We start from the raw sequence: 24,179 nt of genomic DNA on the forward strand, positions 1-24,179 counted from the left end.
CATCTCTTCCCATGCATGACCCCATCTTGCCACTGAGGGTGTTACCAGATGACCCATGCAGTTGGGTTGGTCCCATCTCTCCACCAAAGAGAAGAATTGAAGTTGTCAATTAGGCCTCTGCCTTTACTGGTAGATTTTAAAGCCCCTATCTGCACCAAAGCCGAGAGATACATGCGTGACTCTGCCCGGTGCATGCTGGAGGGATTTTAAAACCCTCAAGGGTGCGCACGTATCTCCTGCTATGTGCACAAATCACAAATATCCAAAAAGGGGCAGGGCTTGGGTGGCATGGGCGGGCTGAGTCTGTAAAATTAAGTCAGTGTCAGGTCAATACAGTAAAGTGTGGCTACGGTTACCCTGCTCCTAACCCGCTTTCTACCCACTTTTTGGCCGTGTTAGTCCAACCTGCGATACACTATCCCCTTTAACCTACTCTTACTGCGTCCTTAAATCACTGGGTAACCCCTTCTGCCCGCGGCATGCATATTACATGTAAACGATCGAATTAGCTATTCCCTTCCATACAGTAACGCGCGCCCCGACTATCGCTTTTTTACCCTGCCATTTTGCTGCGCGTTTAACCTGCTAACTTACCGCCTACCCTTACCCCTGAGTTAGAGGCAGGGGTAAGGGTAGGCGGCAAACTTTCCCCCAGCCCCCGCTCACCTGCCCTGGCCGCGTCCATGGGTGCTGGTCTCCGGGGCAGCCCCAGTCCTCTCCCCTCCTCCCGAAGCAACGAAAGCGGAAAAAATCAAAAAGCGAAAAAAAAAAAAGTAGCAAGAGAGAGAGGGGAGAGAGGACGGGCAATCCTACGCTCGGGATTACCAGTCCTCTCTCCCCTCCTCCCGAAGCAAGGCGCGAAAAGCAGCCTTGCTTCGGGAGGAGGGAGAGAGGACTGGCAGTGTAAAGCAACGAAGCGGACTTACTTTTTTTGCAGCCCCCCTCCGGAGACGGACATCGGCGAAGACAACCGCGGCTCCCCTGCCTCCAGCTGCCCGCGAAGATGGACGCATCGCACGGGCGAAAGCGGCCCCTGTGCGTGGGGGGCTGCAAAAAAAGTAAGTCGCTTCGTTGCTTTACACTGCCAGTCCTCTCTCCCCTCCTCCTGAAGCAAGGCTGCTTTTCGTGCCTTGCTTCGGGAGGAGGGAGAGAGGACTGGCAATCCCGAGCATAGGATTGCCCGTCCTCTCTCCCCCTCTCTCTCTTGCTACTTTTTTTTTTTTCGCTTTTTTCGCTTTTTTCCGCTTTCGTTGCTTGCTTCGGGAGGAGGGGAGAGAGGACTGGCAATCCCGAGCGTCGGAGAACCATCCACTTCCTGTACCTGTCATTTCAAATGTTCATTTGAAATGACATTTGAAATGACAGATACCAGCGTGTCCGTGAAGCGTTAGGCCAGCGCACCCAGGATACTGTATAGCGCTCTATTACAGTAAAATGGGTTGCGCGGGCCTAACGCTTCACGGACGCTTCTTAGACGCAGCTTGCATTTGCAAGCTATTTACATACAGTATCGAGCGGTAGGTGAGCTGGACTGTGCATGCGGCAGCCGCGGGTGTGCCCGGCACTAACGCAGCTCTTCCTACTGCTCCTTACTGTATCGGCCTGTGTGTAAGTATTTACGTGCACAAGCACACGCCATGGTCCCCTATCACATAACTTTACTTCTGCTGTGGACGGCATGTAAGTCATGTAACAAAAAAAACTAGGTTAGTCAAAAAGGTTTTAATGGTTGGGGCTAATAGGATAAAAGGGAGGCAAGTTAGCTAGGGGGTTTAGAAGTCCTCTTCTTTACTGGGGCGAACTGCGAACGAATGGGGAACAGGTAATTGTGTCGGTGTGCGCATCTTCTAAAATTCCCCTATTTATGCGCTCGAGTCGCCATTTTTGTGCGGGTCTTAAAATTTACCTCTTATTGTGGAGCTCTGGGTCACCTATTAGCTCAGTGCTCGAAGAGAAGGGGAACCGTAGTATGTCCGGAAGTCCTGAAGCAAGTGACCCTTGGCCTGGCTATACCATCTCCCCAGTCTTCCTGTTTCCCTGAGACAACCTCCATTGTGCTTTACCATCCAAGCTTAGTGGATTCCTGTACCAGGGAGAATTTTGTGCAATAGGAGCTCATTGACTGGTTCAAAATTCTCACAATTCCTTTGATACCACCATTGGCATGTTCATTCATCCATGGAGACCCCCTCCAGGAATGGTGGTCTCACATGACCGTACTCTCACGTTAAGGGTAGGACCCGCACATTTGGAAACCATTAGTTTCCATGTTCTCCGAAGAGCCATGAGCCCAGTCATTCTAGGCCTGCCATGGCTGTGAAAACATCAGCCACAATTCAATTGGTCCTCAACGGAATTCACTCATTGGGGACCAGGTGCATAGAATCTTGTTTGAAGTCAAATGACTCATCTCACTCGATGGTCATGGCCTCCTCACTCCCGACTCTCCAACCTCCAGAGGAGAGACCCAAGGAACTCAAACTACCCCATTGTACTTTCAGGAGAATACCCTTAAAATTGTCTTTGGACATTTAAAATAGCAATTGGGACAAAAGAGGGCCTGCACGTGAAAGCCTGGAAGAAAACAATAGAATCTTGGGTGACCAAGAAAGATGCCGAGATATGAGCCCTGCACATCCTCCTTCAGCAAGAGATGAATAAGAAGTCTATGATTCTGTCTATTCATGCCAGCCTGGATCCTGAAATAAAACGAGATCAATCCTACCCCAATTGTGGGACCTGTCTTTGGCCAAGGCAGCCCAGAGGAGACAATTCTTTCATCTATGGTTCATTTGGTTGTAGGAACTACCTCTCAAGTCATGAGACGTGTAGGGGTCCGAATGAATCCTCATGGCCTGTATCCCTGCAAACTCAAAGCCTCTGGAGGGGGTGTTAAGGGGGGGGTACTGTTATGCTCAGTGGTCTGCTGGCTATTCCCATGGACCTCCAAGCTCACCTCTATCCTGGTCCGGTTGTAACATTGCGTCCCGGCGCAGTGAGCCTTTTCTGCGGCATACCGCTCTCTGTGGCTGGATGCTGCCAGAAACTATCCCACCACCAGCTGACACCGCTCTGCCTGATGAAACATGGCCGCCATAGACGCGTGTGTCTCCCTGCTGAATTTAAAGCAACTGAGGAGGGGAGAACCCCACGGCCCCTTTTGATGACTTCACAGTCCTGGATCTATAAGAAGCCACTTCTCTTGTCTCCCCTTGCCCCAACAATAGGTCAACTCCTCTGGAGTAGTGAGTTGCCTCCATATGTTCCTGCTTCCTACTGTTCTTCATTCCTGACAGTGTTCCTGAGTTCTGTGTCCTGTTCCTGGTTCCTGTGTGACAGTCTGATCTGTTTGAGTTCTCATCCTCCTTGTGGTCAGTCTTTCTCCTCATCTATCTTCAGTGTCTTCTCCCTGCTTGTGGAGATCCTAGTCCTCCCTCCTCTTCGTTCTCTGTCTCCTTGGATGGACTTCTGGCTTTGTCTTCCAATTGGACCTTGATGCTGCTTGATCTCCACCTGCCTCTGACCACCACCTGCTTACCGTTTCTGACTGAACTCTGCCTGCCACTGACCACTGCCTGAACTGGACCCTGATCACCTCCCGCCTGCCTGGGCCACTGCTTGCCCTGACTCCGTTCTCTTCTTGTACTGGCCTGCAACGTCTTCTATGTGATGGATCTTCACCCCCGCAGAGGCCTGCACCTGTCCAGCTGGCCCCAGCACCCAAGGGCTCAACATAAGGGAAATAAGGACTAGTATTGGCCAAGCTCCAGCTTCAACCAGCTCCATCAGTTGACAGTGAAATGAAATGAAGAGAAGAGGCATGGGGGTGGCTTGCGGGAATGATGGCTACTTCCCTTTTTCAATAAACATTCATAAGGTTAATGCGACTCCAACATTGCTCTATGCTTCAACGGCAAGAGGAAATGTAGGAAAAAGATCTGCATTCACAAATAAGCGTGGGAGTAGCTTGCTTGTTGCGGCGGTTACTACCCCAAACCAAATTAGCCTGGTGCTTCACTTTCATTGCATATTCAAGCAGCTCTCTGCTTCAATGGCAGGGGGAATGAAGAAAAGAGGATTTATATCCAAACAACCAACAAGGACTAAATCGCACAGGCTGGAAAAACAAATAAGCGTGGAGTAGCTTGCTTGTTACGGCGGTCACTACCCTGAACCAATCAAGCCTGATCTTCACTTTGAATACATAAACAGCGCAGCTCACTGCTTCAATGGCAGGAGGGAATGAAGAAAAGAGGATGTATATTCAGACAACAACCAACAAGGACTAAATTGCACAGGCTGGGTAAACAAATAGGCGTGGGAGTAGCTTGCTTATTGCGGCGGTTGCTACCCCTGGCCATTTAGGCTTGATATTTCACATTGATGCAGCTCCGGCACTGCTCTCTACATCAGTGGTAGGGGTGGAAGGAAATTGGAACCAAAAAGTTACCAATAAGGGCCCTGACCTCAGCGGTCAGAGTAACAGATAAGTATGAGTAAAATAAGTACGAAAGTTTGCTGGGCAGACTGGATGGGCCATTTGGTCTTCTTCTGCCGTCATTTCTATGTTTCTAAGTGAGGACCTGCAGGGCTCCTCCCTGCAGGTTGCGTCAACTCCACCTCAGCCTAAGGGTCCACACCCGCAACATCAGGCTTGATAGAAACAAAGCATTCAGATACTGATTGGAGGATTCTTATCTCTAATGTATTTTGAGACCATGCAGTTCTCTATGCACACATGAACTCTTCAATTCTTACAAAAAGTGTGAAACTTCCAATCAGAGTTGTGCTTGGCTCTCATCCATATGCACTGACTATGCCTATTCACTTCCATAAAAGTAAGTGAAACAAAGAAGGCAAAAAGTCTGCCATCAGAAAGAGCTCCTGCCAATAAAAATGAATCGCAGAACCAGATCAATGAGCCTGCCTTGCATCCTTGCCTGATCTTGGTATTTGAATAGACGCTAACCTAAGATGCCTGCACCCAGGTACTGAGCCTTCCAGATCTGCACATGAATGAACACAGATGCAGATGTCTTCACAGAGAGAACCTAGCCCTCTCCTGCTGTTTACCAGCATGGTGAGAGAACAAATTAACTGTTCATTAAGAAGGTCTGAAGTTATTCTTAGTTTAGGGGTAGATAGCCTGTAATTTTGCTGAATTAAATCTTATCAAATTTTTGGTAAATTATGTGTTATGCTAATTTAGAAGCTGTGAAAGTGCAGCTAAATGTCTAAGTCACTAAAATAATTGTTATATTAATCAATTATATTTTAAATGATAAAACTCATTAAAATCTCTAAATTCAGATAACCTTAATGCTTCATTGTGCTAATTAAAAATGAACTCTGATTGACAATAGTTTGAGTAATAAAGACATTCTTAAACACCAATTACACCACATTTGTAGTGCATTACCAGGGGCCTTGGTATCAGTTTTTATTTCATTTTTCCTGGGAGTTTATCAGTTTTACAACAAAAAAATGGGAGATATTTTTCCAGGTAAATATAAATTTGTATTCTTGTTGTAATAAACACTGTTAAATTCCCAGGGAAAATAAAATAAAAATTGAAAATGAAGGTGCCTATGCATAACATTTCTCTTATGGTCACTTTTCTTCTATATTTAGTGAGGGTTTGCTTTGTTCTCCATGTATGACTGAGGTGAGTTATTCTACTAGTATCTCATTTTTGTATACGGATCTATAATAGCCTGACTTGTTCTATTTTCCCAATAGGAGGTTAGGAGTTTTAGGGCCTGGTGTAGGATGTGCCTTTTTAAAGGTAGGTTTGTTACTGTTGGTCTGCTGGCAATAAGTGCTGTTGTATTATGGGAGGTTTACTATATTGTAATTGCAATTTAGTTACTCAAGGCTTTCTGGAGGCCAAGATCACACTCAACACAAGTTACAATAGGCAAAATATCATATGGGCTCCAAGTGTCTTTTTTTGCTTTTCTTCAGGGTTTTCTAATTGGCACCACAGCAGCGCATGTAATTATAATATCATGTGGTAAATGATATGTTTATTTCAAAAGTCTGTACTTTGCCTTTTCGTGTAAAATCTGTTATATAAATGTATAATTTTTAATTGAGTGTGTGTGGAGGGCTGGAGGAGGTGGGTTCAAGAGCAGGGCTGGGGGAGACAGAGGGTATGCAAGTCTGTAAAGTTTGCCTTGGACACCTAATATCCTTGCACTTGCCCTGATCCATCACTGGGCCTCCTTCCCACCCCCTAGACAGCTCAACTTACCTGTGCTCACCTCCTCTACTGACTGGTTTCAGTCTTGCAGTTTGAACTACACAGTGGCCCCTAGTCTTGTGATTTAAACTGTAAAACTGAATCCAGCTGGAGAAAGAAAATGCAGATAAACACCACTTTTCTGCTGCTGGTGGGGGAAGGCCTGAGGATTAACCAGAGGATCATGGGATGGGGGAAGAAGGAGGTAGGCAAAAAACAGGCCAATCTTTCGGCAAAGAAGAGCCAGCATACAAAAAATGCCCCCATTTCCCCCAACAAAATCACTGGCAGGAACCTGCAATAAAACTGGGTCTTTGTATTTAAAAACATAAAACAAAAAAAAAAATGGCAAATTAAACCACAAAAACAATAAGAAACAGTGGTTACAAGCTTTCAATTTAAGTTTGCCTCATAAAAAGTCTAAGTGGTGAAACAGCTTTCTTGTGTACACTGTGATTTCTTGTTTTGCCTTAGGTCTTGTGTTTTCTCCCCAGAGACAGCTCATTTCCTCTGAGCTGTCCTGCAGGCGATGCTTGATCTTTGCACTGTAAATCAAACAGACGTGGGATGCTGGCTTAACTCAGAATGAGGTTTGGACAGCATACATATCCCAGTATCCTCAGGGAAGCTGTAACATCCTGCAGTACCACTGACTAGAAAACTATTACTAATAAGAAGGCCATTGGTCAGAGAGCTATTGCTAGTACTTTGTGCCCTGACTGGCCATTCAGACAAAGAACTAGCCCTTAAGTCTCTAGAATTCTGTAGTCTAGGCTGGGAGTATTGAAAGAGCAGATCTGTGTATCGACACTCTTTTCCAGTTCTGATGGATAGCACATTTCGTAAAGCTTCTCAGGCATTGATAAGTAGTGAAAATGTTTAGCTAACTTACAATAAAGAGGATTAAACAATGTATCTATTGCTAATTGCAAATCAATTTTTCTTCTGTTTACTGTCCCCTCAATAGTTTGTTAGCTCTGCCTGTCTTGGATTGATTCAAAATCTCCGTATTTTCTGTATTTGGTCTGTGGGTGTATTTAGGAACTGTGTGACCCTTGGGTTGTATGGGGTCCCAGTGTCCTTAGAAATAACCAGGGGATAGCTTGTGGGTGGGGAACTTGCCAGAGGCAAGAGAGACCCAGTTGGTGGGTGTGAGGTTACCAGAGTAGAAACACGTGTGTAGGTGCAGGCAAACATGGGTTGAACTTGGCAGGACTCTTTGGGTGTCCACAGGAATTACCCTGAGTGGGTATTAGGAGTGGCGCTGAGGTGTTACATGACAGTCTGTTGCTCACGTTAAGTAATAATTGTATTTTTTAAAACTGATTTTGCTTTTGTGCACACCAAAATTGGGGCTAGTGATTCTATCTGGAGAGCATTATTTACTAATGAATAAATGCAGTTGAAGCAGATTCCATTAGGCTGGAAGCCCAAGTATCAGAGGAGGGCTAGCCAGGTGCGAACCTTCCCACAGCAGAATTTCATGCTCCAGCTGGACTGCCATGGAGATGTACTTAAAAAATAACATGACTGGCTCCTGCTCCTTGGCCTGGCTGGGGCTCTGCTGAAGGAGCACTTTCAGCTCTTGAGGGATAAAGAGGGTTGCATGATGATCTTCTAGTGATTCTAGTGGTCAATAGTATTCAGAAATATAGTTTCCTTTTAGCACTATCTGTCTCATACTACCACTGGAAGGCACTGTAGTTCTCTGCCTGCGGAATGGTCCCCCAATTCAGTCCAGTCCAAACTCCCAACCTATCTGGTATTCAGAGTATCCAAAGTATACAAATTATCCTCATTTTTAGACCATAATATTTGCAACTATTTCTCATTGATATTTACTATGGATATCCTGAAAACCAGGTGAAGTGATCTGTGAGGACTGGATTTGGGAACCCCTGCACTAGATAATGAGCATGGAGTGCTTGTGTCAGCGTAATACAGCTGTGACCTTTAAGCTCAGAGAGGGACTTGGAAGAGCACTAGACAGGACTGGCAGTGAGGACGAGTCAGTCATAAACAGAAACCAGCACTCAGATTCCATTTCCATTGCTTGCTGTGCCTGACCTTAAGTAAGTCACTTCACCTGCCCTGTTCTTAAGTCTGGACTTACAATGCTATCCACAGTACTTGAATGTAATCCACTTTGAAGTGCTGAAAAAAGTGTGAAAAGCGGAATATAAAAATATAAATAAATAAATAAAATTAATAAATGCTAATCCATTCCACTGCTTACCTTGTTGCCTTTCACAAGTCACCTAGGGGAGAATTTTCAAAGGAGCCTACAGAGTTGCATGGTTCACAGGTACATTTACCTGCAGACTTTGCAGCTCTCAAAGGGAAAGTACCCTGGGGAGAAAAAATGTACCAGAGAGGGTTCTGCATCTGCTTTTCCTGCAGCTACTTTTTCTCTTCAAAATAATGCACATAGTTCTGAAAATGCAAAACCACGCTTGCTGTTGCCTCCCATGATCTAATCCTGCCTCTGATCCCATCTACTTTTTCCACAGTTAGAAGTATGCATGTTGTTCATCCCCACACATAATTTAACTGCCGAAAGGATGGGCCATTTGCAGACAGCCAACTTACAACAGATTTTTAAAATTTCACTCTTAACCCTCTCCATGCCCAAACTTATATAAGCTTTTCAAGACTGGGACATTGTAACAGTGTGAATTATCTGCTAGAGCACCTTGTATGCCAATGTTGCTTTGGAGTTGGTAATAGATTGTACATTATACATGACGTATGTAGCTCTGAACACTGATGGTGTCATATATATTGCATACATTAGTAATTAAATATTATGCAGATGCTCCTGGAAGTGTTCTCTGGCAGGGTTAAAGCACACGTACCCCTTCATATTTCCCAGGAAGTCTTCTATGACCTTGTGGATGTACAATGTCTCATCCCGGAGGAGGGTGATGTAAAGCGAGCTCTGCAGTGCCATCTTCCACAGCTCCAGGCACTGCGGATTAGCGTTAAGGGCATTATGAGACAACAGGAAGCCAACTGTGGAGAAAAGGAGAGACCACCGACTAGTTATGGAGTGAGATTTCAGGCTCCTTTTAAAGCAGCAGATTACCAAGAGTCTTCAATATATCAACTTGCTTCTTTCTTTGTTTAACTAACTCTTTTCCTGATCTTATTCCTAGGTCTCTTTGTTTCTAACCTATTACATTTTATTTCATATGTTTTGACAACTCTTTTTGGAAACAAAAGGTAAATGCCCTTTATTATAGCCACGTTTCCTGATTTTTATAATTCCTTTCCCCAAGTTCCCACTTCAGCTGTTTGTAATGCATTCCCAGTTTACATTTAACCATGTAACACCTGCATGAAGTTCTGATGATGATCAGTCCAGCAGCATTTCTGATTTACTGTAATGGCAGGAACTGTTAAATAAAAGAAACTTTCAGATCTCTACCCAATAATACCTATTCATGAATGAAATAAAAATTAGAATAAAAAAACACATATGCAAGATTTTCCCATTATTATTATTGGCCAGGACTACACCCCATGCTCCAGATGGAGAAATTAGTACTTACCTGATACTTTCCTTTCCTCTAGTAAGGGCAGGCCAGTCCCAACGAATGGGTTATACACTTCTGCCAGCAGATGGAGACAGAGCAAAAGCTGATGTCATGGCTATATAGTACCACCAGTATTCTCTGGAAAAGCCATACTGTAGACAAAACAGATTATATTTGAACATTATTATCAACAGCCAACCATTCATGTTTCGCAACAACAGGAATACTGAACTCAGCCAAAAGAAGGAACATACCTAGAAGGCTAAGGGCTAGAGAAGCCACTTATCAGAATTCCACGAAGCACAGGAATCATACTCTGCATAGCTTGCCTGAAGAAGGCTAACCACAAATGTAAACATCGGCAGTTGAGGTCAGGTGAGGGATTGACCTACCCTTACTAGAGGAAAGGAAATTATCAGGTAAGAAATAGTTTCTCCTTCCTCAGCATGTAGGTAGGTCAATCCCAAAGAGTGTGATTACCCAAACTAATTTCAAAAAGGGCAGGAGGCTACCAGCAGTTTAAGTAAAACCACCTGCCCAAACGCGGTGTCCTACCTAGCCCTAACATCCAAGCAGTAATGCTTGGAGAAGATGTGCAAAAATGACCATGTTGCTGCTCAGCAAATTTCAGCAGACAGCAAGAAACAAAATTCCTTCCACAACACCGCCTGAGCCCTTGTGGAGTGCAGTCTAATCTGTTTCAGCAAGGCAACCTCAGCAGCCATATAGGCTGCTGTAATGACCTTCTTAACCCAGCGGGCTATCGTTGTCCGCGTTGCTGGAGCTCCCGTTTAGCTCCAGCATGGAGCATAAACAGGTGACCAGACTTCCGAACAGAGTTTGGAGAAATTCCCCAGATACCACAGTAAATAACGCTTGACATCCAAGGAATGCCAAAAATGGGTTCTCGGCTTCATCTCTGTCCCTGTCTAAGGCAGGCAGAGAAATGGACTGATTCAAAGGAAACTCCAAAACCACTTTGGGTAAAAAAGAAAGCATAGTCCGAAGTTGAACTGCACCCGGAGTCATACAGAGGAAAGGCTCACAGCAGGAAAGAGCTTAGAGACCAAACGTGCCGAACAGATTGCTACCAGAAAAACTGTCTGTAAGGAAAGAGTATACAGTGGTTGAAGTCAGACCTGCCAAAAACCTCAAGGACCAAGTTCAGGTCCCACAGAGGCACTGGAAGCTGCAACAGGGGGTGAATATGCTTCACTTCCTACAAGAAACGGGACATGTCCGGATGGGAAGACAAAGGCTCTCCATTGACTCTCCCCCTATAACAATTCAGGGCTGCAACTAGAATCTTCAAGGTGTTAAGGGCCAAACCCTTAAGTAAGCCATCCTGTAAAAATTCCAGAATCAAATAAATATCCACCTTGAGTGGTTGAGAACCTCACTTAGAACACTAGACCTCAAAGATCCTCCAAACTCTCACATAGGCTAGAGTAATAGAAAATTTCCAGGCTCAAAGATGAGTGGAAAGTACAGCAGGCGAAAAACCCTGCTTCAACAACCAAGCCCTTTCAATGGCCAAACCATAAGACAGAATCAATCCCGATCCTTGTGCAGAATGGGCCTCTGACTTAACAGATCTGTCCAATATGGTAGTTTGAGGGGATTGCCCACCAGAAGTCTCTGGAGATCATATATCATTGCCTTAAAGCTCAATCCGGAGCCACTAAAAGGATGATGTTGGTTTGACTTGCAATCTTCTGAACCAGCCAACCTACCAGAGGCCAGGGTGGAACACATACAGAAGGGTGCCGCATGGCCATTCCTGAACAAGAGCATCAATTCCCATCACTTTTGGGTCCTGCCTGCAACTGAAGCATGGAACTTTTGCGTTGTTGAAGTTCGCCAACAGATCTACATGTGGTAGGCCAAGGGCCTCGTCCACTAGCTCCCATTCTCCTGGGTCCAAGTTTCTGCTGCTGAGGAAATCAGCTCTGATATTGTCCTTTCCAGCTAGGTGAAAGGCAGCTCTAGCCGTTTGGCGAACTGCAGGCATATTAACTGAACCGCTTGTGCCTCCAGTTTGTTGATGTTCCACTGCTGCATTACAGCGCCTTTATACCACCAACTCCTGACAGTGAGCCTCCCAGTCCCAGAGGCTCATATCTGTCATGAGTACCACCCAAGCCGGTGTTGTCAGGGAAATTCCCTTCCTGAGATGATCTGTCTGTAACCACCAGTCCAACTGAGATCTCACCTATAACAGGAGGAGCAGCCTCACTGCAAAGTTCGGCGACTGTGGACTCCATCAGAAGAACAACATGTGCTAAAGAGGTGTGCTCTTGTCCAGGGAACCACTTCTAATGTGTCAGCCATCAACCCCAGGACCTGCAGATAAGAGTACATGGTCAGATAAACAAAGTTCTGCAGGGATCAAACTCGCAGCATCAACGTGTGGATCCAAGACTCCAGCAGAAATACTCTGCCCTGCCTTGTATCAAATCGAACCTTGAGATACTCCAGGGTCTTAGGCGGCTGCAAATTACTCTTGGCCAGATTCACCACCCAGCCTAGTTCCTGTAGCAAGGAAACCACCCTGTGGGAAGTACAAAGACTCTCTTCCATGTTCTTGGTTCAAATCAACCAATCGTCCAGATATGGGTGAACTAGAATGCCCTCTTTGCAGAGAGCTGCTGCTACCATCTTGGAAAAGGTCTTGGGCTCCATGGCTAGCCCAAAAGGCAAGGCCTGGAATTGGTAATTATGATCCGGAATAGCAAATCAGAGGAATCCCAATGTTCCTGATGGAGGGGAATATGCAGCTAAGCCTCCGAGAGATCCAGAGACAGGAGGTACTCCCCTGCTTTAATTGCCATTACGATAGAGCACACTGTTTCCACTCTGGAATGTGTGACTCATAAACATCAGATGACGCCCTTGAGATCCAGTATGGGCCAAACAACCCTTTCTTCTTGGGCATGCCAAAATAAATGGAATAACAGCCTGTATTTCTCTGCGATTCAGGAATGGGATTCGCTGCTTTCAGGTTCAAAAGCCATTGTAATGTCGTTTCCAATTCTACTCTCTTCTGAGGGGAGTTGCATGGAGAGACCATGAAGGCATCTGGAAAAATGTGAAGAAATTCCAGAGCATACCCATCTCGAATCACTTTGAGAATCCATTGATCCAAAGTAATCTGGACCAACCTGTAATAAAAACAGGATAGACAACCACCTGTCTCCTGCACCAACAAGTGAGCCCACTAACCTTCATTGGGAAGACTGAGGAGCTCCACCTCCAGAGCCTGCATTCTTTTGAGTTCCTTTGGGAAGAAAGGACTGAGATCTGTGGAAAGGATGGGACTGCTAGGAAGAACCTCCCCTATAAGGCCAAAAACGCTGGTAGCCTCAAGAGCAACCACTCAAACAAAAAGACAGGGCAACAGGTTCTTGTCCTCTGGCAACTGAGGGACCTGGGTTTCTCTCCATTTACTTGCCATTTTTTTCCCAATTCACTGCCAAATGCGAGCCCTTGAAGGGAAGCTTGGTATGATTGGACTTTGAAATAGAGATGTGAATCGGAACCGGAATCGGTTCGGATTCCGGTTCCGATTCACATCGTGGGGTTTTTTTCGTCCGGCCCGATCGCGGTTTTGTTTATCGGCTGCGCCCGAGCCGATAAACAAAAAACCCACCCTGACCCTTTAAAACTAATCCCTTAGTTCCCCCACCCTCCCTCCCCCCCAAAAACAGGTACCTGGTGGTCCAGTGGGGGTCCCGGGAGGTGTGCACATGTCTGCTTGTAACTTAAAGGGCCCATGGCGCAGGGCCCACTTACGATATTATTGCCATCAATCCTTAAAAGAGTCTTGTTCCCATTCATCAGGGCCTCGGCAATAGGTCGACTACTTTGGTAGAAGCAAGTTGCCTCAGTGTGCTCCTGGTCTTTGTTCCTGTGTTCTTGGTCTTCATCTTGTCAGTTCCTGGTCCTTGTTCCCGAATTCCTTCATCTTGTCTTCGTGGTCAGTCTTTGGTTCTTCAGTGTCTTCTCCTCCACTTGTGCTGTTCCTTGCCTCCCTGTCTGCCTACTCGTCATGCCTGCCCTCAGATCTCTGGCTCTGACTTTGGCTTACCTGACATCGATTGAACTCTGCCTGCAACTGACCACTGCCTGCTTCTCATCTACGATTGAATGCTGTCTGCCCTGACCACTGCCTGACTTGACTCTGTCTACCCAGATCTTAGCCTGACTCTGATTCAGACTGCTTGGATCCTGGCTTGTAACTTGACTACTGATCTTCATCTCCCCATCAGAGGCTTGTGCCTAAGACCTGCTGGCCCTGGCACCTGAGGACTCAATCTAAGGGGAACCAAGGCTGGTATAGGTGAAGCTCCAGTTGGTCCTCTGCCAAAGCCAGCTCCACCAGCTGACGGTGGGGACCTGTAGAGCTCTTCCCTGCAGGTAGTGTCAACTCTGCCTTGGCCTAGGGGTCCACGCCCGCAACAACACCATCAAGGCTCATCAAGTTAGATCCATGGCTGCATCAATGGCTAATCAAGACTCATCAAGTTAACATATATACTTGTGTATAAATTGATCTCATGGATAAGTCGAGGGTAGTTTTTGGCCCCAAAATTAAGAAATTTGCTATGACTCAAGGATAAGTTGAAGGTATCCACAGTCATTCATCTTTCCCTCCCTCTGCCATGGCTATCTCCAGTCACTCACTACTTCTATCCTTTCCCTATGGCTATCCCAGGTCTGCTTTGCCAGGGCCTGATTGGCATACTTAGAATCATATGGTTCAAAGCACGACACCGGGACCCCACAAGGGAGGAAGGAGGACACTCCTGAGCAGCTGCAACTCCCATTGTTGTCCTGCTAGCAGTGGGTGAGTTAAGCGATCTGGAGGGTGGAAGCTGTCCTACTGCCACTGGCTTCTTTCTAGCTGCTTTGGTTGTGTCTTCAACCCACGAGTGAATGGACTAGGGATAGGCATTGGGGAGGGAGAGAAGGAATGAATAACCGAGGATAGCCTGGGGGGGGGGGGGGGAGGAGGGAAGGAGTGAACAGACCATTGACCCATGGATAAGGCGACCCTGTTTTTCATGAAGAATTTTGAGACTTAAATTTCTTGACTTATACACAAATACATATGGTAGATCCATGGCTGCATCAGTGGTTAATTTGTATCTCTTCAAGACATCTGTAAAGCAACAACATGATTGTCACTACACTCCGTTTGTCCCATTACTGTCTGGTAAGAAGTGACAGTAAATTTGGATGAGCCGTTCTGTGTAGCCTGTTCACTCTCCTTGGTGAGGTCTGGGTTGCTCATTCAATAAACACTCCATCACAACCCTCTGCTTGGAGCTCCCCACATGTCATGGCTAATTCAGCCCTGCTTGTCTAAAGAGAAAACAAGTTTGCTTACGATAAAAGGTGTTCTTCGTAGATAGCAGGATGAATTATCCATGCTTAATACCTACCCTCCTCCCTGGAGAGTCAACTGCCTAGCTAGAATTAGCTCTAAAATCAACTCAGAGAGGCTTACATTCACTACCGAAATGGGAATTCTTGCACATGCTCAGTAGAGCAAAAGTTCTACTAGCTAAGAAAGAGGGGTCCATTCGGTGCCACCGGATGACATCATTCATATCTCATCCTGCTATCTATGGAGAACACCATTTATGATAAGCAAACTTTCTATAGGATCAGTAAAAAGGTACCATAGCCTATGACGGATCTGGTTTTTTTCAGGACCAATAGGGCAATGGAGCTGAATGCTGAATGAAGAAGCTAAGAATAATTTTGTCTCAAAAGAGATTGCAATGAATTCCTAGAGAGGTTTTTTTTGTTGGTGAAGACTGGGGAATTTAGGACAAAGTGACCTAGAATGTTCCCTGTATGATTCTACTGAATAAAAGAAAGAGGCAAAGGGAAAAAAATAGACCAAAATAAAAGAGGTGAAGAAAGATCATGAAAGGAGGAACCCTGGAGAATGAGCACACTGTGCAGTGTGGACTCCCTTAAGTCTGAGCCAGAGATTGACCCTGAAGGAAATTCTGCTGTATTTGCTTCTTTGCTTTATTTAAAAAGGAGCTCCTCCATGGAAGAAAGCTAAATTTAATTTCTAAAGAAGATGATGGAAGGATTAAAGTAGAACTCATCCATCCTTTATGGCTTCCTTCTAAATCCCCTGGACCAATAGCCATGTCCAGAATTTTCCCCGGAGGCTGCATTTTGTCAAACTAACTGCAGGCAGTGAGAGAAAGAAATTAAAAATGTACTGTCTAGCAATATTGGCAGCAAAGAAAACAGAACCTGTGTCTGTAAGCTGTACTTGCATGTTGCCTAATTAGGTAAGGAAGGTCATAGCCAAGAATTTATAAAGTCCTTCACAAAATCTTCAGTTCTGAGCATGCAGCCTGTAGGAGCTCTTTGCTGCAGAGATTAGCCAGTAATAACGAGCGAGCGGACAAGGCCACTCTTCTGCCAGAATGTGCCTTGATTTGGATTGATTTTGAGAACTGGCAACATCTGTCTCTTTAGCTTTCTATTAGCATAAATTTGTGCAGTTTTAAAAAGTGATTTCCACAGACAGGGATCCAGAAGCAGAGTAATATGGAACTTACTTATTATCCATCGTTCCATCACCTCCACAGACAGGTATTCACAGGGCATCTGGGGAGACCACAAAGGAGAGGACTATTATACCATGTGCACATAGAAAATAAAGGCTGAAAGGTCCTGCCAGAAAGAGCTTACAATCAAAGGTAAGACAGGTTAAAGGAACCAAAAAGGGAATCAGAAATCAGGTCAAGTTACTTCCCGAGCATCACAGTGAAAGCGGCAAAGTTGGGATTCAAGCTCTCAAACCACAGTCAGAGTACTGTCACACCACAGCCAAAAAGCACCATCACACCACTGCCATAGTTATACAGCCACTCAGACTGAAGGACAACAAGAGGTCCGTCGAGTCTAGCCTCCTCCTGATTGCCTGACTCCTCTCCTTACATGACAATCCAGGGGAAGGGAAAAAAAATACACAATGCTCAGACAATTCTAACCACAGTCATTTACTACAAAGTGCTGTCACATACCATGGTCAGCCACTCCATCTCAAGCATGGTCAGTAACCACAGTCATCATGGGGTTAATGATCAAAAAATGTTGCATCCACACGGCACATAAATGTATGGGGGTGTTCAGCTGGCTTTAGGAACTTCAGTTTTTTTCAGCTGAAAATTCACCTAAAACTTAGGTTCTTAACTTTAGATCTGCAACTCATTTACCTAGATTTAGGTGCTTAGTGCTGAAGATTAGTGCTCAGGACATAACCTTTACTGCCTGCCCTAATACCATCCCTACAGCCCTAGGCTCCTAAATGTAGGTCTCAGAACTAGCCAGTTTTCAAAGAGGCCAGGTTGGGCTCCTAACTCCTTAAATTAGGCACCTAAATCTTTTGAATATTGACTCCTGTATTGTCACACCAGGTGCCATGTTGTAGGGGGTGACTGGGAGGGGGCAGGGGATCCTATCCTCCCCAGCCAAGAAAAGACCCTGCAGCCACCGGGGGATCCCATCCCACTTGGCGGAAGGCCCGCAGTTAGGCCCAGCACTACCAGATGTGCAACCCGGAGGGGGCGACAATGGGCAAGAAGAGGAGGAGGGCCGCAAGACCACCGATGGACCCCATCCCTTCAGCAGCCAAAATGAAGAGGAAGCCTGCAAGGAGGGAGCCCATTCTCCTGCTTCTCTGTGCCAGCGTTCAGTATTCAAACCACGGGCAGCCAGCACTACTCTTTGCTGATCTCACGATGCACGAGATCAGCATAGAGGAAGTGCTAGCCCCGCGGGATTCAACTAGCACAGAGGCTGGCACACAAGGAGAAGCAGCAGCATGGGCTCCCCTGTCTGCTTCCGATGGTATGTGTGTGTGTGTGTGTGTGTGTGTGTGAATGAAAGCCTACCTGGGTGGGGTGTGTGTGTGAGAGAGTGAATGGGAACCTGCCGGGGTGTCTGTGTGTGATTGGGAACCTGCCTGGATGTGTGTGCATGAATGAGAACCTGCTTGTGTCTTCGGAGATTAAAATGTGTACTTGACATGAACAATTTCAGGATGGTGATGCAGGCTTTTGTGTTATCTTGTTTAGATTACTGCAGTGTCCTTTCTGTAGGTCTTCCAAAATGTTATATACGGGTGTTGCAGATATTGATAACGCTGCAACTCGATTGATCGTTGGCTGCCCCATGTCTTCCCACATCTCCCCAGTTTTAAAAGAGTTACATTGGCTCCCTATTGAGTCATGTTTTTAATTTAAAATTGTAACATTTGCACATTGAATAATCAACTCTAATCAACAGTTGTTACTAATGAGGATGTTGGGGTGATACCAGTTCTGGAGATGGTTTTCAGGGGTGATGAGTCAGAAGAACTGAACAAAATCACCGTGAACCTGGAAGATGTAGTAGGCCAGATTGACAAACTAAAGAGTAGCAAGTCACCTGGACTGGATGGTATGCATCCTAGGGTACTGAAGGAACTAAAAAAATGAAATTTCAGATCTATTAGCTAAAATTTGTAACCTATCATTAAAATCATCCATTGTATCTGAAGACTGGAGGGTGGCCAATGTAACCCCAATATTTAAAAAAGGCTCCAGGGATGATCCGGGTAACTATAGACCAGTGAACCTGACTTCAGTGCTGGGAAAAATAGTGGAAACTATTCTCAAGATCAAAATTGTAGAGCATATAGAAAGACATGATTTAATGGGACACAGTCAACATGGATTTACCCAAGGAAGTCTTGCCTAACAAATCTGCTTCTTTTTTTGAAGGGCTTAATAAACATGTGGATAAAGGTGAACCGGTAGATGTAGTGTATTTGGATTTTTTAGAAGGTGTTTGACAAAGTCCCTCATGAGAGGCTTCTAAGAAAACTAAAAAGTCATGGGATAGGAGGCAATGTTATGGAACCCTGCCCATGGAGCTAACTCCTGCGAGCAGGCACTGCTCACCTCTCTTCACCCGATGCGGCATGGACGCCGCCAACGTCGGGCCTTCCAGCGCGGCTGGAGCCGCAGACTTTGTTGCCCTTCGCGGCCCGGAGGCCGCCAGTATCGCCTGCCTTTATTGCGGCCCAAGCCGCAAACTTTCTTCCTCATGTGGCACGGAGCCGCCGCAGACGTCTGTTAGTGGCTGGAGCCACCCCCGGGGCCTCCTGCAGTGGCTGGAGCCGCTGCCGTCTTCGGGCCTGCCTCCAGGCCCAGCCCCGTTGCTACTTGTGCAGGCCGCTGTCCGCGGACCTGCACAAGTTTCTGCTGCCTGCCTCTAGGCATGCGGCCGTGCCTCTCTGCTGCATTTAAAGTGCCAGACACAGGAAGTGTGCTGGGCCCACCTTTGATTGGACTTCCTGCTTGAGCCCTATAAAAGGCCTGCTCCGTCACTTCAGCCTTTGCTTTGCATCGGAGTTACTTCACTCTGGAGGCTCCTGCCTGCCAGAGCTCCGTCAAGTCTTCTTCATGGAGCTCCTCATCGTTTCATCTTCATGTCATGTCAAGTCAAGTCTTCGTGCCTGAGGTCCTCGTCCAGGTGTCCGGGTGTTTCGTCTCCTGGTATTTCACCTCCTGGTGTCCTGCCCTTCTTGGTGTTTGCTTCAATGCTCTTGAGCCTTCCATTTTGCTGGCCGTGGATCTCCAGGTGACGCTTCTTCGTCGTGGGAGATGCTGGCAGTGGACTCAGTCCCTGCGCTCCTGAGCTTCATGACCTGCCAGCCTTTGTGGTGCTTCGGGCGACATCTGACTCCGTCGTCGGAGTTCCACCTCGACTGGATTCTTCCCTGCGCTCGTCCCGTTCTCAGCGTGGTCTGTGACCAGCCTCTTCGGGCTGTGTAGGGCGCGCAGTGGGACAGGGTGGTCCGCGACCAGCCCATTGGGTCCGCCCGTGAAGGTGGGCTGTGTAGGGCGCCCTGAGAGACAGTGCCAATGTCCTTCTGCCCAATTTCTCGTCTCCTCTGGACTTCGTCAAGTTCCTCTTCATGTTTCTGATGTCGTCGCATCGACCCTGGTCCGGGATGCCATTGCATCGACCCTGGTCCGTGATATCTTCACATCAGCCTTGGTGTCATGTCTTCAACAGCCTTGGTGTCATGTCTTGTTCCAGCCCTCGTCTCTGATGCCGTCCACATCAGCCATGGTGTCATGTCTTCGTCTGCGATGCCGTAGCATCGACCTTGGTGTCATGTCTTCATGTCAAGGCCCGTCTGCCCTTATCCTCAGGCCAGGCCTGCTGCTCCATGCCGATCTAATCGGCAGGTCCGAAAGGGCTCGGAATGGTCAGAGGACCATTCAACTTCCAACATCTTCATGTTGTTGGCCTTGGGAGCTTGCAGGCCTGGCAGAGGGTAAGACCGTCTGCCATGCTGGGACACGCCGTTAACCCTCGGTTCGGTCCTGGATCCGTCTGGGGTCGGGCTGAGGCCCAAGGGCACACTAAAACACCCGTTACGTAACAGGCAATGTCTTTTCGTGGATTACATACTGGTTAAAAGACAGGAAACAGAGAGTAGGATTAAATGGTCAATTTTCTCAGTGGAAAAGGGTAAACAGTAGAGTGCCTCAGGGATCTGTACTGGGACCGGTGCTTTTCAATATATATATATAAATGATCTGGAAAGGAATTCGACAAGTGAGATTATCAAATTTGCGGATGATACAAAATTATTCTGAGTAGTTAAATCAGAAGCGGATTGTGATGCATTACAGGAGGACCTTGTAAGACTGGAAGACTGGGCATCCAAATGGCAGATGAAATTTAATGTGGACAACTGCAAGGTGTTGCATATAGGGAAAATAACCCTTGCTGTAGTTACACGTTGTTAGGTTCCATATTAAGAGTACCACCCACGAAAAAGATCTAGGCATCATAGTGGATAAAACTTTAAAATATTCAGCTCGGTGTGCTGCAGCAGTCAAAAACGCAACCAGAATGTTAGGAATTATTAGGAAGGGAATGGTTAATAAAATGGAAAATGTCATAATGCCTCTATATCACTCCATGGTGAGACCGCACCTTGAATTCTGTGTACAGTTCTGGTCGCCACATCTCAAAAAAGATATAGTAGCTGGGTTCAAAAAGGTTTGGATAAGTTCTTGGAGGAGAAGTCCATTAACTGCTATTAATCAAGTTTACTTAGGGAATAGCCACTGCTATTAATTGCATCAGTAGCATGGGATCTTCTTAGTGTTTGGGTAATTGCCAGGTTCTTGTGGCCTGGTTTGGTCTCTATTTGAAACAGGATGCTGGGCTTGATGGACCCTTGGTCTGACCCAGTATGGCAATTTCTTATGTTCTTATGTTAATGATCCCTGGGGCCAAAGAGATGTGCTTAGAGCAAACCTCACATCATGCTTTTTCTCAGGTAGCATCAACATTATTGAATTGTTTTCCTTTAGAGATCTGATAGATTACTGATAAAAATTGAAAATGTTTTTTTTTTTTTAAATAAGGCTTTTAATCACCATTAAATGAGGGGGGATATAATAGAGGTCTTTAAGATCATGAGAGGTCTTGAACGAGTAGATGTGACGCGGTTATTTACACTTTCGAATAATAGAAGGACTGGGGGGCATTCCATGAAGTTAGCAAGTAGCACATTTAAGACTAATCGGAGAAAATTCTTTTTCACTCAACGCACAATAAAGCTCTGGAACTTGTTGCCAGAGGATGTGGTTAGTGCAGTTAGTGTAGCTGGGTTCAAAAAAGGTTTGGATAAGTTCTTGGAAGAGAAGTCCATTAACTGCTATTAATCAAGTTTACTTAGGGAATAGCCACTGCTATTAATTGCATCAGTAGCATGGATTCTTCTTAGTGTTTGGGTAATTGCCAGGTTCTTGTGGCCTGGTTTGGCCTCTGTTGGAAACAGGATGCTGGGCTTGATGGACCCTTGGTCTGACCCAGCATGGCAATTTCTTATGTTCTTATGTTCTTATAAATAATTATTTATTATTATTTACAAGATTATAAGATTGTTATTTATATGAATGTTGTGATCTGGTTCGAACATTGTTTGGTAATGAATTGTAGCATATAAACATATGTAAATAAATAAATAAAACAAATAAAAAATAAATATGCTGATCTCATGATGCACGAGATCAGCATAGAGGAAGTGCTAGCTCCACAAGTTTTGAATACCACGGGTCCAGCAGGAGGAGAAGCAGCAGAATAGGCACCCTCACTTTCATGGCTGCCACTGCTGCCCCCAGGCTGTGCCACCCTGTGCAACTGCACTGTTGGCACAACTGCTAGTGCTAGGCCTGTAGTTTGACCTGAATGTACTACTGTGGACTTTCTTGAATCATTGATGCTGAGACTTTAATAGTTGATGTTTGAATTATAATCGATATTTTGTGCACCATTGCTTGTATGAAAATTTGAATAATAATTTTGTGCATCGCTGCTTGGATTAATATTCATGATTTTTTACTCATAATGGACTGTTTTCATTGTTCCTCACACTAATCTCCTTTTGGAACCATTGTGAGGAGCCATAGTTACAGTACACTCATAGTTGCACATTCCAGTGCCTGCACTTCATTAAGATTTATTCGATGCTGCTTGTTGAGATACCAGTCAGTCTCTATCCCTTTACCCCCATCATATAAGCATACAAACCTGAAATACCAATCCCTCATTCTTCCCCTGATTCTGCTTGTCATTTGGCATTGGGAAGGGTTAGGGTGACCTGACTCACCGTATCAGAAAAGGAAGGGCTGATCATGGCAGCAGGGTTGCTGAGGAGGCTGAGTAACTGGGCACCACGCCACTGCTCTGCAGACTGATTCCTTCGACAGTAGAGAAAGTACAGAGATAGAAGGGCATTCGTGACCACCTGCAGCGAGAAAAAACCAAAGAGACACACAAAGATGGGAAGTGTCAAACAAGTTGGCCCGCCCATATGACTAGTCAGTAGCTGGGAAACAAAATGGCGACTGATAGTAGCTAAGGGATGAGGAGGTCAATATACAAAGAGACCTAGGTGCCTAGATCCCTGGGTTAGAAAACTGCATCAAGCAAAGCAACTAAATGGAGCTGGATCATTTTCGTATTCAGCACCGACCAGGGAGAGAGAGAACTTGGAAATCCAACTTCCTATCCCAGGAAGGAGGGGGCATTGCTCATGAGAGTAACGCTAAAACATTCCCAAAATGGGAGGAGGCTTGTTATGGGGTATATATATAGCCCATACCTGAGAGATAAGGGAAATAGGCAAGCCAGTCACAACACAGCAGCCCAGGGACAAAGAAGAAAGCTTGCCAATAAAGATCAGCAAAGAGAGAGAGAGAGAAAAAAAGGAGAGACCCAGGAGCACAGAAGGGAGTCCCTGGGCAGAGCCTTGTGAGAGAGAGGGACTGAGCCTCATACCTACAAGCCTACGAAAGCCATGGCAGCGTGGGAGAAAAGGAAGTCTGGAAAAGAAGAGAGCGTGAAGGCCTTGCGAACTGGAGGACCAAGGAACCTTGAAACTGGAAGGATTTTCTTGCTGTTTGGCATACCAAGAGGAGCCTCTGACAAAGAGACAACGGTGTCGGGTCAGGCAAAGGTCTAAACCCTGCAGCTGATAGCTAAAGACCAGGGCTTTGGGAGCCAGTAGTCCAGGAAGAAACGGTACTGCATAGAGGCATGCTGACAAAAATGAGCCAGGGAGGAACGAGTCCAAAAGGGTTCCCAGAAGTGGCCAGAGGGCCACATCATAACACTAAGACTAACTCCATTCCTCATTGGCACACACACGCCATCAGTGGGTGCACTGAGGATAGTGGCTGTAACAGATTTTTTGGAACACAGTTCTGCAAAAAGAAAAACATTATTTCTCAGCAAAACTACAGCATTTATTCTTTTAAAACCAAATTAAATTAGAACTCCACCAAATCAGACAAATGATAGGAAGTGCTGGAATATTGTTTGCACAAAAATGACACTCTATTACTATATAGATAAGGAAGTCATCATTCAGAGCAGTGGTTCACAGGCCTGGTTCTCAGGACAACAACAACAACAACAAAAAGCCAAATTAACCAGTACACAGACCTTAAAGCACATGCACATCCTGAAAACCTACTGGAGTTCTCAGTGCCAAGTGGTGGGAACCACTACGTTAACCACACATAGGAAAAAGATCTCTGAAATGGGGAGAAGTAAACTCTTCAGCTTGAAGTGAACAGGACATGATATTGTTACCACTTTTGGGTCCCTCTGTCTGTGGTCTACTGTTTCCCTTCCACCACATCTGCTATTCTGAGTCCTCCTCCTCCTCCCCGAATCCTAGGTCCTCTCCCTCCTTTCCCTCCCACCCTCTAATCCACTATTTCCCCACGCTCTCCTGAAGGCATACCTAACCAGTCGAGTTTTCAGGATATCCATAATGAATATGCATGAGA

The 24,179-nt window shown here is 45.8% G+C and overlaps 1 protein-coding gene across 1 annotated transcript in view; it reads right to left on the minus strand.

Annotated features, from left to right (window-relative positions):
* Positions 1-24,179, minus strand: part of NCKAP1L (NCK associated protein 1 like) — a 231,139-nt gene that overhangs the window by 155,303 nt on the left and 51,657 nt on the right. The window contains 3 exon segments of the mRNA XM_029595128.1: positions 9,097-9,253; positions 16,368-16,416; positions 22,493-22,630. Of these exon segments, the coding sequence (XP_029450988.1) occupies positions 9,097-9,253; positions 16,368-16,416; positions 22,493-22,630 (344 nt within the window).

This window comes from Rhinatrema bivittatum, chromosome 3, assembly GCF_901001135.1.
Source record: "Rhinatrema bivittatum chromosome 3, aRhiBiv1.1, whole genome shotgun sequence".
In the NCBI taxonomy this organism is placed as follows: domain Eukaryota; kingdom Metazoa; phylum Chordata; class Amphibia; order Gymnophiona; family Rhinatrematidae; genus Rhinatrema; species Rhinatrema bivittatum.